This window comes from Mesoplodon densirostris, chromosome 2 (assembly GCF_025265405.1).
Source record: "Mesoplodon densirostris isolate mMesDen1 chromosome 2, mMesDen1 primary haplotype, whole genome shotgun sequence".
Taxonomy (NCBI): Eukaryota; Metazoa; Chordata; class Mammalia; order Artiodactyla; family Ziphiidae; genus Mesoplodon; species Mesoplodon densirostris.
The window spans coordinates 118,168,352-118,187,556 of record NC_082662.1 but is presented as its reverse complement, the minus strand read 5'-3'; the positions used below and the strand labels follow the sequence as shown (position 1 = coordinate 118,187,556).

The following is a 19,205-nucleotide window of genomic DNA, read 5'->3' as shown; positions in this document are numbered from 1 at the left end:
TCTATTTTTTTTGTTAAAAACTTCTAACTTTTTACTCTGTTCATCCAATCTTCTCCCGAGTTCTTTGAGCATCTTTATGGTCACCTCTGTGAACTATTTATTGAGTAGGTTGCCTATGTCCACTTCACTTAGTTGTTCTTCTGAGGTTTTATCTTGTTCCTTCATTTGGAACATATTCCTCTATAGCTTCATTTTGCCTAATTTCTTGTTTTATTTCTGTGTATTTGGTACATTGGTTATGTTTCCTGACCTTGGAGAAGTAGTCTTTTGTAGAAGATGTCCTATTTGTCCCAGCAGTGCACTCCTTTCTGGTCACCAGAACTATATGCTCTAGGGCTGCAGTCCCCAACTTTTTGGCACCAGAGACCAGTTTCATGGAAGACAATTTTTCCACAGACCAGGGTGGGGGGAATGGTTTCAGGATGATTCAAGCACATTGCATTTATTATGCTCTTTATTTCTATTATTATTGCAATGTGATATATAATGAAATAATTATACAACTCACCATAATGCAGAATCAGTGGGAGCCCTGAGCAGTTTTCCTGCAACTAGATGGTCCCATCTGGGAATGATGGGAGACAGTGACAGCTGAAGTGTGTTGCTCATGTCCAGTCTACTCTGTAATCTCGTTTTGGTTGCTGACACTGCAGAAAACCCTGCTTCACAAAGATAGGATGTTGAAAATGGAAACAGGCTTTTCAGTGCTTTTGTGGCAATTTAAGGATATTCCACCTTGACTTTAATCCAGAATGCATGGAGATTTGAAGTTGTCTCAAACATACTGTTAAGGCCACTGTCATTTGCAGTCTCAAGCAGTTGATCCTCTTCTAGCATGGACAAAGTCAATTCACCTGGCTTATTCACAAATGAGTTGTAGATCCATTCCTTCCCTTCCCTTTTGTGGTTAGGAAGTAATGCTCAAACTCTCTTGAAAGCTGAGATAGGTGATCATGCACCAGCTGGGATAAAGAAGGCCCTGGCTCAGTCTCTCAAAATTTCTGCTAATGTTTGAAACATATCAAAAATCCCAATATTCACTCGTCAACCCCCTAATTCCAGTTTGGCTTTAAATAAAGTCACTTTATCTGCTGACTTGAACACAGTTGTAGTTTTCCCCTGAAGTGACAGATCGAGTTTGTCAAGCAGGTTGAATACATCACACAAGTAAGCAAGTTTTGAGACCCATTTTGTGTCACTGAAATGTGCTGCCAACGGTGACTATTTTTCTAAAAGAAGTCTCTGAGGCAGCTCTCATAACTCAAAAACTCTCGCCAGTGATCTACCTTTAGAAAGCCATCTCACTTCTGTTTTTAAGAGGAGATGTGTGTGCTCTGTGTCCATCTCCTCACAGAGCTACATGAACAAATTTGAGTTAAGGGCATGTACTTTAATGTGGCTGATAATTTTAATCACATACTGCAAAACGTTGTTAAGTTCAGGTGACATTTTTCGGCTAGCCAGCATTTCTCTATGGATGACACAGTGCGTAGACTCACATTCAGAAGCGACCTATTTGACCTGAGTAGTGAAACCAGAAAGCCGTCCAGTAGTGGCAGCCTCTCTGTCTGTGCATATACCAACACAAAATGACCAGTTCAGTTTTCCTGATATGTAATCATTCAAAGACTTAAATAGTTCTGCAGCTGTGGTGTTAGTTGGCAACAAAAGTGCACATAACATATCCTCATGCACATCCTCCTGAAAAATATATCACACAAAAACAAGCATTGTTGCTTTGTTGTCAACATTGGTAGACTCATCAAACTGGATTGCGTACCACGGTGGCTCATTAATCCTCTCTAACAATTATGACTCAATATCCTCTGCTATTTCATCAATTCGTCTAGTTATGGTGCTAGCTGAAAGAGGAACACGTGCCATATTTGAACTGCAGCTTCTCCTAAAATTTCATAACAAATGTCCTTAGCAGCAGGAAGGATCAACTGTTCACCAATAGTAAAGGGCTTCTTATCTTTAGCAATGCAATTGGCCACTAAGAATGATGCTGTCAGTGCAGACACATGTGATGAAGTGATGGCCTTCGATAATTGCTTCTGTTCTTCGTGTTCACATTTATTTGTTTTGAAAAAATCCAAAGGCTTTTCTTTTCATGTAGGGTGCTTGGTCTCCATGTGGTGAAACAGTTTTGAAGGTTTCATGGATTTGTTGGATAGCTGGTCACCGCATATCATGCAAAGTGGGCTTGGAGAATGTGAATCACCTGTTGCAATGAACCCATAATTTAAGTAGGACTCTTGGTATTTTCTTATAAATGCAGCTTTCTTTTTGTTGGCAGTCTTAAGAGTCTTCTGTTATCTCATCATTGGCTCTTTCCCCATTTTCAAAGAAGCTCTCCAGTGACTTTTGTTTTTTACTCATTTTGGCTAAGGTTAGCTTGCGGGCTTGCCAAAACTGCGACTGAGACAAGTGTGCAGTTCGGGAAAGAGGCATGGACAGAAGTAGTAAATAAAATAACGGACCAGCCATGTGCAGACTAAAATAAGTGTCGGATTCTGACTTAAGCTCTGCCACCAGATACAGCTGTACAACTGAAGTACATCAACTCACTTGCCACCATAAAGCCTACCACCAGATGTAGCTTAATTGTCACTTGCCACTCACTGATAGGGTTTTGATATGAGTCTGCAAGCAATTGATTTATTATGGTCTCTGTGCAGTCAAACCTCTCTGCTAATGATAATCTATATTTGCAGCTACTCCCCAGTGCTAGCAACACTGCCTCAGCTCTACCTCAGGTCATCAGGCATTAGATTCTCATAAGGAGTGCACAACCTAGATCCTTCACATGTGCAGTCACAGTAGGGTTTGCGCTCCTATGAGACTCTAATGCCATCGCTAATCTGACAGGAGGTGGAGCTCAGGCAGTAATGTGAGCAATGGGGAGCAGTTGTAAATACAGATGAAGCTTTGCTTGCTTGCCTGCTGCTTATCTCCTGCTGTTCAGCCCTGTTCCTAATAGGCCATGGACTGGTACCAGTCTGTAGCCCAGGGTTTGGAGGCCCCTGCTCTAGGGTTTCCCCCTATGAGAGCTATGCAAGTCCTTCTTTTGTGGTCGGCTGACTATCGTGGATAGTCTGGTAGGTGTGACTGACCCCAGTTGGTTGCCAGCCCCTGCCTTGTGCCAAGGACAATGGTTGGTGAGGCTGGGTCACAAGGTTACTGGCTGTGCAACCTTGGGTGTCCCAGGGACAGTGCTGGCCCATTGGTGGGCAGGCCAGCAGGCTACAGGTTCTGGCGTGTCCCAAAACTGGTGCTGATCACTGGTGAGTGGGGTTTGGTCATGGGGCAGCTGGCTGAGGGGTCCAGTGTGTCTCGGAACTGGTGTTGGCCTGTTGGTGGTTGGTTCAGGGGCCCAGTGGCCCCAGGGCTGGAGTCAGCCTGCTAAAGGACAGGACCAGGGACCAGGGCTTACTGGGACTAGTGCTGGCTCACTGGTAGGTGAAGCCAGGTCCTAGGGCCTCTGGCTACAGGACCCTGGAAGTCCTGAAGCTGGTATAAACCTGTTGGTCGTTGGAGCCAAAGCCTAGGGCCACTGGCTAAGGGGTCCAAGTTGTCCCAGAATTGGTTTTGACCTACTGGCAGGCAGGGCAATGGCCCAGGAGATTCTGGGGTTGTTTCAGGCCTGCTGGTGGATTGGCTTGTTTCTGATAAGGCAGGCTGTAGCACTGTGGTGGTCCTGGGCCGGTGTGGGCTCATCACTCTATAGGCCTGATCTAACTGAGGATGCTCATGATCTCTCAAGAAGGAATAATTCACAACCCTGGGAATTTGAAAATTCCAATTATAAAAAAGGTACACAAACACATGTTACCTAACTAAAAGAATTCATGACTTGAAACAGAAAACTGGAATGCATACCATACATTGAGTGCCATCAAGGAGGTGCACAGGGTGCTAAAGAGGCCCAGAAGAGTGACACTCACTCCCAAATCAGGCCCCTGGTAGCTTTCAGAAGACAAAGCCTCAGTTGAGTCTTGAATTCTCTAAGGAGGTATTCAGAGGAATAGAGATGGGAATGGCCTTCTAGACCATGGGAAGGGAATTAACAAAGTCATGAAATATGAAAAGGTAAGGTGTGGTGTATATTTCTAGAGCAAGAAACATAAAAATTACAGAGGTAAAAAAAGAGGCAGATTATTCAAGGCATTTTAAGCCAGGCTATGGAGCAAGAACTTTTTCAAAGAGAAAATGGGGAACTGTTGAAGGATGTCAAATGGGATAGAACCGTGGCTTTATAGAGAAATATCTGGTTCTATGACAAGAACTGATTAGAGAAATTAAGCCTGGAAGGAGAAAAATCAAGCAGCCATTGAAATAATTCCAGCTGTGATCCTGTCTAAGAGAGAAGGGAGAAGTCCAACAAAGGGACACTGATATGGGCACATAGGACACAGAGAACATGGTCCACACCCCAGGGAGAGATGATGCTAATGAGAACTGACTAGGGAAGTGCCAAGTGGATGGACTAGGGTTGGTACCCAGCGTGGAACTGTAGTGCTATGGCAGAAGGATATTTGTATAAGGTGAGAGGTTGCAGCCCATTTTGTTCATAGGCCACTTCAGACATGGTGGAAAGAGTCATGAACCAGCAAGGCAGACATTCAAGAAGTAGGCTGCAGCTCCAATAAAGGATGGGAGGAGGAATCAGGGACTTTGACACTGCATAGTCCATACTTGACACACTGCAACCATTGCTTATTTCTGGACCTCCTTCCACCGTACCCACCCTTAAACCAACTCAAGGTCATCATTAAAATGGGAGAATTTCTTAGAAGTTTCTCATGCAGCAGTTTTCAACCCACTTTCTACAGTAACACGTCTGGTAATAGTCTCTTTTTGTCACACACACCCATGGATGATACTTTGACATATGCCATTGACTCACATAGACATAACCAGTCTTTTAAATTGTCTGTATAAAGGTATAACACTGTATGTTATTTTTCTCTTGCAGACACGTCCCTAACTTGAGAGATGGGGAGTGAATTCAAGAGAATTGTTCTGCTGAAAGGATTTCAGCACATCAGTGATTATCAGTTTCGTGTGATTAAGTGTCTACTGGCCAAGGATTTAAGACTGACTAGTAAAATGCAAGATGAATATGACAGAGTTAAGATTGCTGACTTGATGGAAGTAAAGTTCCGTGGGCCTGCCTGTGTTGACAAATTAATAGAATTGGTCAAAGATATAGAAGAAATTAAAGACCTTGCTAAAACTCTTAAAAATGAGAAGTTAAAAGGTACTTGGAAGAACCTCTTTCACACTCTCTCTGTACTAACTTCAACCTTAAATAGAACCCTGATTTGGTCAAAGTTTAGACCTCTCTTTCCCAAATTAGGACTCAGTAGCCATGACAATGGTAGTACTTTAGATGCCAAAAAATTGACAACTTAGAGGATGCCTTTCCTACAAAGAGATCTGGTATGTTTTAGAGGGTGTATTTTGGGGGCGTGGGCAAAGAAAATATTAGAAGGAGCTGATGAGAAAGGCTGAGGCTTCCATACATTAGAAAGGTTAGACAATGATGAAACAAAACTAGAACATGTAGGTTCTTGAAATATTTAAATCAGTTAATATGCATGCTCTATTATCATATTTACTCCATCATTTTTATACTTTCTAGAAACAACTCTGAGGCAGTACTTAAATAAAAACCTACCTCTAAGAGATGTGAAGAACTTGCCTCTTATAAAACCACTGGATTAGGAAAACATATTTTAAAAAGTCAAAGTCCAGTATCACCACTTTGTCCCATCACAAATTAGATTATATTCATTTTCTGTGTTTTCAGTAATTCAAATAGATCTTCTGTAGAAATTGACCCACCACTAGCATCATGAAAACTTTAGATTCTTAAAAGGAAAATATAGAATCAGTGGATTGTAAAAGGGTTTGACTGAGCTAGATAGGAGTCCAGAGGACAGGAAGAATATGCTTGTGGTACAGGGGACAAGAAAGGAAACCACAGAGGAAGTCTGAGCCAGTACCTATACCTATGCTGCTACTGCTGGCCACCTATGGCCAAGCTAGGCTAACGCAGTAGAGGCAGATACAAGCTTACTCAGATCCACAAGCAGGAAGTGACAGGAAATAGTATTGAAGGTGCTTCAGGTATCTTAGACCAGCTCCTCTGGATTTATCATGTTCTCTTTTACCACATCAGTTATTAGGAGAAACAGAGCAAAAGAAGCAACTCCAGTGAAAAAAAGCAAGCTGAATAAACCCAGTCCTGACCAGTCTACATCCACCACTAATAAAGCTTTGGGACCTGAATCAATCAAGGATACACCTGTGAAGGTAGGATGGCTAGGGTCTCACAAAAGGAGATTTTACTGTGGCTTTTCTACTTGTTACCTTCTTATGAACACTTAGCTCTTTATTCATTTCTCAACATGCAAATAGACGAATCAGAGAAAAGGGGATCCAGGGCCAGAGTGATAATTAATTTTAGAGCCAGTGAATTAATAGGTACTGATCACCCATTATGTTTCTGAACTACTGTACATTTTAAATTGTGTAATATAATTCCCTATGGTGGAAATATGAAATCATTACCCCTCTTTTAGATGTATATTAAAATAGCAATCAGATTAGGAAAACAGCTTGCCACAGCCTACTCAAAGAGATTAAATTCAAACTTAGATTTTCTAAATCCAAGTCCAGTGCTCCTCTTATCAACACAGAAGTGAATACAGGAATGACATGTATAAAATTTTCCTTGCTATTCGTATGAAGCCAACATACATGTGCACTGCTTACCTTCTGGCCATCTCTTCAGACAATGGACTATATGTAGTTCCCTGGAGTTCCCAAGGACATAAATTTTAGTATAATTAGAATCTAGTAATAAAAATTTGATTTGCTCAGTGGTAAAAATGTGTTTCTTTTATTATTGAAAAGTATTAACCAGAGGAAAAAACCCTACTTTCAGAAAAAGAAAACCACAAAAACTAATGAATCTAAGAGGATGAATCTAAAGAAGGAGCAGAGTAAGCTTCCAGGATTGATAGTAACCAGCACACAGTCAACTGAGAGCCTTCCCCAGACTCCTCAAATGCTTCCACCAAACCCATCCAGCAGTTCCTCAACCAAGGTACCATTTTCCTGTTCCTAATACGTTCACCACCCTACATCATATTATAAGGATACTCATGACCTTGAAAGAGTTTCTCAGTAATCCCTTATGATATAAAATTTCCTTAAATAATAAAAGCACCCATTAATTTATCAAATGCAGATATTGAGACCTCAATGTATTCTAAGTATTGTGGCTTTTGGCAAGGTATGAATTTATGAAATAATTCCTGACCTCAAGAATGTAACTGTCTTATGTTTGGTCCTGAAATAGGGAATGGGAGTGGCCAGACAATTAGACATGACTATAAGTGTATGTTTCTCCCCTACATTTCAGTCTCCTTTCACCCCTTTCCCCTTAACCATGGGTCTAAACTAGTTCTCAGCATTATATGCTCTTTCCCATGTTAGGTGTTTGCACATAGGCTTTTTCCTTGATTGGGAATCCATTATCCCTTCTTGGAAGTCTCTTCTCTGGCTCAAATGCATTCAACCTTCAGGTACCAACCCGAATTCCTTCCCCAGAGAAGTCCTCACTGAAACAACCCCTTTCAAGAAAGGATCAGATACTCTTATTGTTTGCCTTCACAGGACGCTTTACTATTCTTTTATAGTACATATCACAGCTGTGATAACTCTACATTTTTCTTTTCTTCTAGACAAGGGGCTCAGATTATTGGTAACCTGTCCCAGAGGAAGACAAGACAGGGGTGGGAAAGTGATTTCACACCTGTAGACATTGACTCCTATTCCAATCTGCTTTTTGTTTTGCCCTGTGGTTATATGCAACCCAGGACTATGGAGCCTGTATTTGAGATGAATGGGCACTAAAAGATGGTCCCAAGACAACATGAAGGGTAGGCAAGAGCAGGATTTAAACCACTATTCTCTAACATAGTTTCTCACCTAAGACCCAAGCTGCCCTCTGACTCAGGCTGCATCCCCCCCACCCACCCCCACCTCCCACACACACATGACTCTTGAAGGCAGACCTCCCATATAAAGGGACTCTCTATTTTGGGTGTTGTTTCCTTGTTGTCATTTTTCTTTTTAGTTCCAAGAGTCCATATTTCGTCCAGTAATCTTTCCTAAAATATCAGTAGGTTTCTAGGAGCCTGAAGAGCAGATATCAGAAACCCACTTGTGTATTTTCTTGATCAGAAAGTCATAGTTAATAAACATCCTTAAATGCAGCCAATTTTGGACTGAGATTTGCTTCCCTTATAACCAGGGAAGTTTACCTTCCTGCTTTGGCCAGTTTGCATCAGATGTAGGACCTGGATTCCATTCCAAACCAATGAAATTTCACTTGAGCTTTTAATATTTGGAGAGTGAAATTTGTAATCCTAGTTGAGATAGGAGAAGGATAGGTAATACAGGTATCTGTATATGTGCTATTATTTCAGAAAAAAATTGAAAACTTAAGACTCTACATTAAAAAAAAGAAAAGAAATGATGTTGTGTTCTATGTGATTTTGAAAATCATTATCAAGAACTAAGGAAAAAATCTTTTTTTCTCGAGAAAAAAAATGACATAGCCACCAAAATTAATGACTTAAAAAGGAAGATCGTATCTCAGAAACAGAGTCAGTTTCCAGGAACTTCAGCAAGCAGCACATGCCCAACTGGGAGCAGTTGTCCAGTGAAGTCCATACCTCCACCAACACCATCCAGCAGTTTCTCAATCAAGGTACCTGCTTCCTGTTTCCATTCCTTGTACCTCCTACAACATAAGTACAAGAATTATCATAATCTCATTTCCCACAATTTACCATTTACTTATTTAATATAATCACTCATTCATTTTTTTGTGTATGTTTTGTGATCCCACTCTATTTTAACTCCTTGGCTATTTACAAAGCATGTATTTATGAAATAATCTCTAATTTTGAGAGGGTTACACTCTTGTGTTGAATAGAAAGAGGAGGGGAAGGTGACCAGACAAGTCAAGATTAATGTGTGTTCACCCTTACATTCCACTTTCCTTGGCCCTACTCCCCTTTGTTCACTGACCACATGATAGGGTTTATTTTCAAAGTTCTGTGCTCCTTCCCATGTCAGATGTTTTGACACGGACTGCTTTCTTTGTTTGGAATCACTTGTCCTGATTCACCACTGGTTCAGGTGTCTTCACCTTTCAGGTGCAAACCTGAATCTCTTCCTCATACAAGTCCTCACTGATACCCCACTCCCAGAATACATTAGGTATTCCTCTTTTTAAAAAAAAATAAGTTTATTTATTTATCTACATTTTATTTTTGACTGCGTTGGGTCTTTGTTGCGGTTAGTGGGGGCTACTCTTCATTGTGGTGTGTGGGCTTCTTATTGCAGTGGCTTCTCTTGTTGCAGAGCACGGGCTCTAGGTGTGCAGACTTCAGTAGTTGTGACTCGCGGGCTCAGTAGTTGCAGCTCACAGGCTCTAGAGCGCAGGCTCAGTAGTTGTGGTGCATGGACTTAGTTGCTCTGTGGCATGTGGGATCTTCCTGGACCAAGGCTTGAACCCATGTCCCCTGCATTGACAGGCAGATTCTTAATGGCTGTGCCACCAGGGAAGTCCTAGGTATTCCTTTTGTTTGCTTTCAAAGATCCATTTCCTTTTCCTGTTTAGCACTTATCGCAACTGTAATAAATGTACATTTTTCTTTGTTACTATACTATAACATCAGTTATAAGGTGCCTGTCAACTGAAGAAAAATGCACAACCTAAAAGTTGAGAGTTATGTTTTATTCAGCAGACAACATGAGGACTTAAGCAGGGGACACAGAATCTCAGATAGGCCTGACAGACTGCTCTGAAGAAGCAAGGGGGTAGTCAGGATGTATAGGAGGTTTTTCAACAAAGACCAGGTAGTTGGAACATCAAAAGATTACTGTTAATAAAGACAGCCAGATATCTCAAGTTAAGGAATTTGGCACTTTTCTATGTATAGGAAGATACAAGAGTCTGAACTCACTGAAATCATTCCTTTGCTATGAACCTCAGCTATCTGGGGCCAGTCTCCTGTGCTTTCTCATGCTGAGTTTCCTCAAGGTGCACCACCAGGGTTGGCTGCAGCAGTTGACTGCTAGATGGCATCCTGTTTCTATCCTGAGTTCCCTCAGGGCTTACCATCGGGGCAGCTGTAATGTGATGGCTTGATGGCTGCAGCATCCTTCATTTACTGATGTGGCAGGCCATAGTTTTCATTCACAGTGCCCTCTCCCAGCAAATACCAGATGAGAATGGAAAAGTGAGTACACACGTGTGTTTCAGCTCCTATCCTAGCCTGCCTTTGTTCTGCCCTGATATGACCCCTGTGCTTATCATCACACTGGGATACAATGCCTATTTCTGCAGCAAATAAGCAAGTGACTGAGGAATAGGCAAAATTAGTATTTAAATCACTATTCTCTAAAATAGTTTGTCACCCAAGTTCCAAGCTGCTGAGGCTGAAGCCCTCTATGCAAATCCATGCATACCAGTTGAAGACAGATTTCTTCTGACAAGATTTTTCAAATTTTGTTATTGTTTTTATTACTGTTACCTCCAATAATTAATAATTCCTCACATAGTCTCTCTTTGTTTTATTTATGGGATGGAGCTAGTAATCTGTGCCTGTTTGCCTCTAGGTCCAGCTGGCCTTGGTCTAGTCATTGAAACCTCAGGCTCACAGTCTCTCTGCTACGACAATGACTTACGTGGACATCCCTAGACAACCTTGTTTTTCTTTTTTTTTAACGTCTTTATTGGAGTATAATTGCTTTACAATGTGTGTTAGTTTCTGCTGTGTAACAAAGTGAATCAGCTATACGTATACATATATCCCCATATCCCCTCCCTTTTGCAAGACAACCCTATTTTTCTATGCATACAGGCTTAGAATTGACACTTTCTAAGGTCCCATCTGCCTAAACTTGTGACATAGTCATTTCTACTTTCATAAGAATCATTCTGCTGCTCCTAAAACTCCTTGGAGCACAGGAATCCCAGGGAGGCTCATCTGTCCTTTTGGCCTCATACACCTAAACACACCATTCAGTCATTTCTTCTTTGGGGTCCAGCCACCTCTGTAGGAGACCTGGCACAAAGAGGATCTGACCCATTCTGTCTTTGATTCATCAGGGGAAAGAGCAGGAAAGCCTTGCTCTTCTTCATCATGGAGTCTCCCAACTATTTTCTTTGTAATATAGGCTCTGTTTGGGATTCAAAGACAAAAGCAGACCAATATTTTCTTTGATTCCTGCTGCTATGTCTCCCAAGTAGCAAACAGCACACATTGGCATGATTCAAGAACAGGGTAGAGTGGTGAAGGAAATAAGCCAAGGGAAAAAATTCAATTACTATTTTTAAATATTATCCAGCCATATAGTATGTTTTAGGGACCTAAATCATACTGTTATGATGGAAGTTTTTGGTTTAACCGATTGTAAAAAATGAACAAGATGCTCTTGTCAATGAAATTAAATTACTAAATGTAGCAGAAGTGAATAGAGAAGCTTCTTTAATAAAGTGCTTCCCATACCTCCTCTATATTGGGTTTCCATCAAGAAGGCCAACATTAAGCATGAAACATCTGTGGATCAGAGCAAAAATAGAAAGCCCTGTGTCTACTGTAAAATAATAATGTAGTGATATTTCTAGGTAATGAGCATTTAATGGTGCTAGACTCTAAAACCTGTGTTCTTTGTGTACATTATTTCATTTGTTCTTCATAACGTCACATGAGGATGCTATTGTTAATCCCATTTTACATATGAGAAAACTGAAGTTCTTAGAGGTTAGAAATCTTCTCCAAGGTCATGCAGAAAGTGAATGTTAGAGCCAGGATTCAAATGTAGCCTAATTGAATTCTAAAACTTGAGCATTTAATTTCATATATTGTAGTATAGATGCTATAATATCTGACATTTATTTGTAAAAATTTATGTCAGATAGTGTTATATCTCAGATTTGTTTCCATTGCCCAGGCTCTTAAGCCTTCTAATGAGGAATGAAGCGACAAGGAAGGTCAGAGGGTATTCTAATCAAGTAGCTGCATGCCAGAGACAGGCATTTTAAGCAGCTCCCTCATCTACAATTTTATCAACAACTGATACTTTATGGATTGGTTAAATGAATGCTAGAAGTGGTAAGAACTGTGGCAATTCTATACTGCAGAATGTTAGAAATGGTCTTTCATCAGTGAAACCAAAGATAGTCAAAATAAATGATTTTACAGACACTTCCTGCCCTGGCTTAAACAATTATAAAAATCCATGTAACTGAGAATGCCCTGGGTGAAATTGTGAATGAGTCTGTTTATTGCTGAGAACTATGAAAGATTTGGTTGCTTGATAGAGACTAGGTAGATAGCAGAATCCTGCCTCTGGAATTATGAATTTGAGACAATGTCTCTGGTATGCTGATAAACAAAGCATTCAAATGGATGCAGACCTGGGTTTCCTGGATTTGAAGAGTAGATGATAGAAACCAATTTGTTTATTTGGTAAATATATAAGGTAATGAAGACTTAGTTAATAAAATGTCCATAAGTATAGCCAACATTGTTCAGAGATGTGCTTCCATTATAACCTGGTAGAGTTTTCTACTAATAAATTACTCCAAGTGTTGTCTTGGTGAAGTTGATACAGGCCAGTTTGCAGCAGAGGTAGAGCCAGAATTCCAAAACAGACCGATGAAATTTTGATCACCTGAGTTTTTAACATTTGCAGAGAGAAGTTTGCAATCCTGGTTGGACTCCAAGCTGGGGAGGTGTTGAGGGTATCTGAAGATATACTATTATTCCAGAGCAAATTGGCAGAGTGAAGATCCTGTGTTGTGTGTGTGTGCGAGAGAGAGACAGACAGATAGAGACAGAGAGAGATAGAGGGTAAGAGAGAAATGTTATGGTTCATCTGATATTGAAAACCATTAACCAGGAAGAAGAACATACATATTTTTGGATTCAAAAAATAGAAGACACAACCAATAAAACACTTGACTCTGAGGAAAGGAAATTATGCCTGGAGCAGAGTCAGCTTCCACAATGTGCAAACCCCAGCATAATCCCAAATGAGGACTACCTTCAGACTCTTCAGATGCTGTCACCAACCTCATCCAGCAGTTCCTCAACCAAGGTACCAGGCTCCTGTTTTCAGTATTTTCCCTCCCTACAACATAATGACAGCGTTCTCTAGAACCATAAAGGAACTTCACACTAATCCCCTATGACATACAATTCTTTATTAATTAGATCACACGTATTGTTATTGAGTGTGTATTTTGAGATCCTACCTACATTCAAATTCGGACTCTTATTATGCTGCCTTTTGCATTAGGATATTCTATGACCTAGTGTGTACATAAATCATCCCTCTTCAGTCATGGGTATAACTAGTAATTTGTTTGTTTAATTTTATTTCTGTGTTTCTCTCAATATACCATGAGTAAGAGAGCTTAGGGTGCAATAAGGTGGAGAAATACAGAAACAAACAAAGCACTATCACCAATTCTTTCTTTTTTTTTTAAATTATGGAAGTAATATCATCTGAGAAATTTAGGAAAGGCAGATACATAGACAAAAATAGTTAATTTTAACTATCTGAAATCTCCCTTCTATCAAATGCCATATTTTGGTAAACAGTCTTTCTGATTTTACCTTTTATTATATATATACAAAGAATATCAATTTGTCCCAGGTTGATCACATTACACATATTTTTCTATAACTCAATTTTTTTCTTTCACCTGCTATATCTTGAAGTGCTACTTAATTCAATAAGTATAGATTTAAATTATTACTTTAACATAAGAGAGTAACTGTATTTTTAAAATTTTATAAATTTAAAAATAATCCTTTACTATTTGACTTTTGGCTATTTCCAGTATTCTCTATACACACAATGAACATAATAAGAACATGTGTCCATCAGGTCTTCTTTCATGACCCTGAGTATAGATACATAATTTCTTCCTTAAGTCCTGTGCACTTCTTGTCAAGGTGCTGCTGTTGTTACTAGTATGAGATTTGTTGTTACTGATTAATTTGGCCTGGGAATGAACATTCAGATATAGGAAGAATTGGCCACAGTGATGAGAAATCAGAGTTAAGCCCCATGACCTCCAGGCTGTGGCCTGTATAATGGTACAAGTCAGATGACATGGAACACTGCTGGTCTGTGGAGGCAGCTGACCTGTGTCCATGAACTGGTCCCTAGAACTCCCATGGCCCCCCCTTGCCTTCACACTTCTTACAGATCAGTAGCCTCCCCTCCAATTCAAACTGCTCTCCTGAAACTCAGAAATGGTGCAGGCACTGGGTAGACAGGGCCATAGAAAAGTCCCCTGACATCTGACTTCTCCTTTGGCATTCTTCTCCTAAGGGTCCTGCCATTATTCTAACAGGGATGTGTAGAGGAGGAAAAGCAATTTCCCCTCTACCCTTCTGAGTTCTTGGCTGAGACCCCTGTATTAAAGCAAAGACTGTCAAGAAAAAACTAGCAGAAGTTTATTAACAGGTATACCTCGTCTATACGTAGAAGAGACCCAGGAAGAATGAGTAACTCCCTGAGGTGGCCTAAGCCACCAGCTTAAATACCATCTTTAGTGAAGACAGAAGAAAGGAAAGTGTGGGGAGGCCAGTTATGTGGAGGTTACCAGAAAAAGCAGGAAAAACAAGGGTGATGTTTGTTATGCAAACTTAAGTCAGTTTCTCCTCTGGTGATAGTATTCTCTTGAGATTTAGAGTCTTCCTTCTCTTCCTAGTACACAGGGGCAGACACCCTTAGAAATGGAGATTTAATTTATAAATACACACTTCCCTTACAAAAGGGCAACTTTCTTTCTGGTTTCAGAGCTTCCTCTATGTATGTTGTTTTTCAAAATAATCAGTTTAAGATAATCCTGTGCCAAAGAAACATATTTTGGGGTGGCTGATTCTGCTATTCTTCAAAACATCCTTTATCCAGGACATTTCCAAATTCAGGAAGTTCATGGGATTTTTTCCAGTGACTGTCTACTAACCCTTTTTCAACATAACACTGCTTTCCTGAAAAGGGACTTTCTAATTTGGGTCTTTAAATTGCCACATCTACTGGGATGAGGTCAATGGATTCTGACTGGAGCCATTCCCTACTCTCAGTGCTATCAAGGGCAATTTATTTTCATCCAAATTTGTATCTTATCTTGGGCACTGAAATGAGTTGATGGGATAATTTAAGATGATTTTTTCATCCTCATCTCTACTAGAAATCACTACACAACAGCATTGCTATTTCCCACTGCCTCTGTACTCTACATAGCTCTTCCTGGGAGAAATAGTTCTTTCCTTGAGTTAATACCTTTTAAAGATAAGTATTCTTCCTACCACACTCATAAAACAATGAAAAAGAGAAAAATCACTGTTTAAATTGTCTCCATACATTCCATTAGATTATATATACCATGTCAGTGATCTTTGTCTAGGTTCTTTTTGTTTTTTTGTTTTTTTTCCCAACTCCACCTAATTATGTTCTTTGTTGAGGTCAACATTTAGCCGTAGATGATTCTCATTAGAGAGTGAATCCTTTTCTTAATTGTGCCTGTTTTTGGTGTATACTTCTATGTAGAAACCAAGATTGAAGGCTGTACCTAAAGAAGCTTCCAGAGAGGAGGGCTTCCAGAGAGGGCCCAAAGAAGTGATGGTGCTGAAAGCAACGGAACCATTTACATATGATTTCAGAGAAGGCGAGAGGAAGATGTTTCATGCCACAGTGGCTACTGAGAGCCAGTTCTTCCAAGTGAAGGTTTATCATGTTGACCTGAAGGAGAAGTTCATCCCAAAGAAAATCATTGCCATATCAGATTATTTTGGCCGCAATGGGTTCCTGGAGGTGTTCAATGCCTCATCCGTGTCTGATGTTAACCCTGAACGAAAGATGGAGATCTCTAAAAGACTGATTCAAAACGCAAATGCAACTCCTAAAATCAGTCATCTTTACTCACAAGCTCTAGGAACATTTGTGAATGGGGTGTTTCTGGTGCATAAGGTAAGCCCACACCATTGTTTTGCAATATTTCTTCTGCAACCTTGGAACATAAAAGTCTTAGCTGCTGAATGAATTTGGTTAACTTCATAAACACAGAAACTCAAAGCCCCCCTGACCAGGGATAGCTGGGTGCTGTCTTCCCACTTCAGAATATAACATAGACAATCTCTTAACATTCTTCTTCCCAAGGTAACAGCATGCAAGTCCTTCAGAAATCATGGCATTTTAACAGCTGTGCTAATCCATTCATAGCCACCTGAGCCAGTAAAGGGCAGAGTTTATATCTCTCTCTATATATAGATACGTACAAATCTATATCCATCTATATATGTTTATATATATAGATATATATAGAGAGGTGGGGGGTGGGGAGAGAGAACTCTCCTTCTGGTTTTGTTTCTTTGAGTTCTGCCTCACCTGTTTCAGTGACAGCTTAACTTAATTGTGAATAAAGAATTGCCCTTCCAAGCTTGGATTTCAACTGTGACAACCAGAGTCAGAAATCAATAGACTACTTTGCCCTAGAATCAGCTCTTATCCACGGTTAGCTATGATTCTGATCATTTGACCTCTAAAGTGTTCTCACTTCTTCACATTCATTCATCAAAAATTGTTGAGCAAAAAACCTTGGCATTAACTAATAAGAGAAATATGGATGTTGAAAACACTAGAAAAATCAAGTCGTTTCATTCCACAATATATTAATATGGCAATAAAATGCAGAATTTTGCTGAATTCTTAGAATTAGGGTAGGTATTTCAGTCCCAACACATCATAGAAATACTAAGGTTAGCTGACCTAACCGTTATGTAAAGTATTGTTTCATATTCCATTATATATGTCTTCTAGGGTGGCTCTTTACCTATCCCCCTGTTGTTTTCCATACACTGTTTAAGTGACTGTACACACATGTGCATTTGTAGAATTAATGAGTAAAGTAAGTGATATAGAAATTAGAACAATGGAAGTAGATGATCTAGATTCAAGATTGGGCAGATTAGGGAAGAATGAATAAATAGAGAAGACAGAGGAAAGAATTACATATTGAAATAATAATCTGCTTAAGGGGGATTTGCAACCATCTTTTTGAGACTCATAATAAGACATGAATGGCCTTTGTTCTCAGGGAGATCCAAAGAAACCTGTGAAGCTTATCAGTCCACACTATATCCAAGTTTCTTAAGAAATCTCAGCTATTCTGAGATGGGAGCAGGAAAAATTAGGAAAGTAATCCAGTTTTCTAGAAGAACCCAGCACACAAAGACTTAAAGGAAGGAAAGATAGAAAGAGAATTTAAATGGGAGGATAAACTGAACAAGATATCTTACACTATTTGGTACCTGTAATTCTGGACTTCCAGCTCATAGTAACTGGTCTGAGACAACAGTTTCCACTAACACCCTATATTTTTCAAAGTTGTGGAAATTCCTGATCCAGTTCTCAGAAGATGGATGCTAATTTTCTTTTGCAGAAATTGGTATGTAATGAATGCATATATTATGAAATACAAGATAATACAGGTGTGATGGAAGTCCTGGTTTATGGACAACGACTGACCAGAATCAGCTGTGAGAAAGGCGATAGACTTGGACTCATCTGCTTTGAATTGGCATTAAGTGGGGATAAGAGGCAGCTGAGATCCATAATTCACAGTTTCATCAAGGTGAGATCTTCTGGGGGGTCATTATTGTTCCAAAGTAGAAGTCTTTATGAAAATTAGACTGCTGTTACTACGGAGAGTCCAGCAGGTGGAACAAGAACTAATTTTTGCCATTTAGTGGGTGTAAAGTTTCTTTTCATTATTCTTTTTTTTAATGATATTTTTAAATTTATTTTTTTGTATTGAAGTATAGTTAATTTACAATGTTTTCTTAGTTTCAAGTGTACAACAAAGGGGATCAGTTATACACACACACACACACACACACACACACACACACACACACACACATATATATATATATTCATTTTCAGATTCTTTTCCATTATAGGTTATTACAAAATATTGAGTATAGTTCTCTGTGCTATACAGTAGGTCCTCGTTTACCTATTTTATAGATAATTATGTGCATATGTTAATCCCAAACTCCTAATTTACTTCTTCTTCTCCCACTGCTATCTTCTTTGGTAACCATACGTTTGTTTGCTATGTCTGTTAGTCTACTTCTGTTTTGTAAATAAGTTCATTTGTATCATTATTTTAGATTCCACATATAAATAATAACATATGATAGTTGCCTTTCTCTGACTACTTCACTTAGTATGATAATCTCTAGGTCCGTCCATGTTGCTGCAAATGGCATTATTTCATTCTTTTTATGGCTGAGTAGTATTCCGTTGTATATATGTACCACATCTTTATCCATTCATTTGTCGATGGACATTTAGGTTGGTTCCGTGTACTGGCTATTGTAAGTTGTGCTGCAATGAACATTGTGGTACATGTCTCTTTTTGAATTATGGTTTTCTCAGGGCATATGCCCAGTAGTGGGATTGCTGGGTCATATGGTAACTCTCTTTTTAGCTTTTTAAGGAACCTCCATACTCTTCTCCATAGTGGCTGCACCAATCTACATTCCCAACAACAGTGTAAGGAAGGTTTCTTTTTCTCCACACCCTCTCCAGCATTTGTTACTTTAACTTTTTTTTTCTTTACATTATCTCATTTAATCCACATAGTATCTTTTTTTAATATATTTTTATTGGAGTATAATTGCTTTACAATACTGTGTTCATTTCTATTGTATACCTAAGTGAATCAGTCATATGCATATATGTCTTTCCCTCTTGAGCCTCCCTCTCATCCACCCTATCCCACTCCTCTAGGTCATCATCCTCTTTTCCATAGTGGTTGTATCAATTTACATTCTCACCAACAGTGCAGCAAGGTTTCCTTTTCCCCACACCCTTTCCAGCATTTATTGTTTCTAGATTTTTTGATAATGGCCATTCTGACCGGTGTGAGGTGATACCTCATTGTAGTTTTGATTTGCATTTCTCTAATAATTAGTGATGTTGAGCATCTTTTCATGTGCCTCTTGGCCATCTGTATGTCTTACTTGGTGAAATGTCAATTTAGGTATTCTGCTCAATTTTTAATTAGATTTTTTTTTGATATTGAG

General features: G+C 39.5%; 1 protein-coding gene across 1 annotated transcript in view; it reads left to right on the top strand.

The window, feature by feature from the left end:
- Positions 1-19,205, top strand: part of LOC132483063 (gamma-interferon-inducible protein 16-like) — a 41,564-nt gene that overhangs the window by 7,531 nt on the left and 14,828 nt on the right. The window contains exons 2-8 of the mRNA XM_060088307.1: positions 4,979-5,263; positions 6,188-6,321; positions 6,956-7,117; positions 8,621-8,788; positions 12,997-13,194; positions 15,664-16,083; positions 17,555-17,746. Coding sequence (XP_059944290.1) covers positions 4,999-5,263; positions 6,188-6,321; positions 6,956-7,117; positions 8,621-8,788; positions 12,997-13,194; positions 15,664-16,083; positions 17,555-17,746 — 1,539 coding nt within the window. The 5' untranslated portion in view covers positions 4,979-4,998. The remainder of the gene's footprint in view (positions 1-4,978; positions 5,264-6,187; positions 6,322-6,955; positions 7,118-8,620; positions 8,789-12,996; positions 13,195-15,663; positions 16,084-17,554; positions 17,747-19,205) is intronic.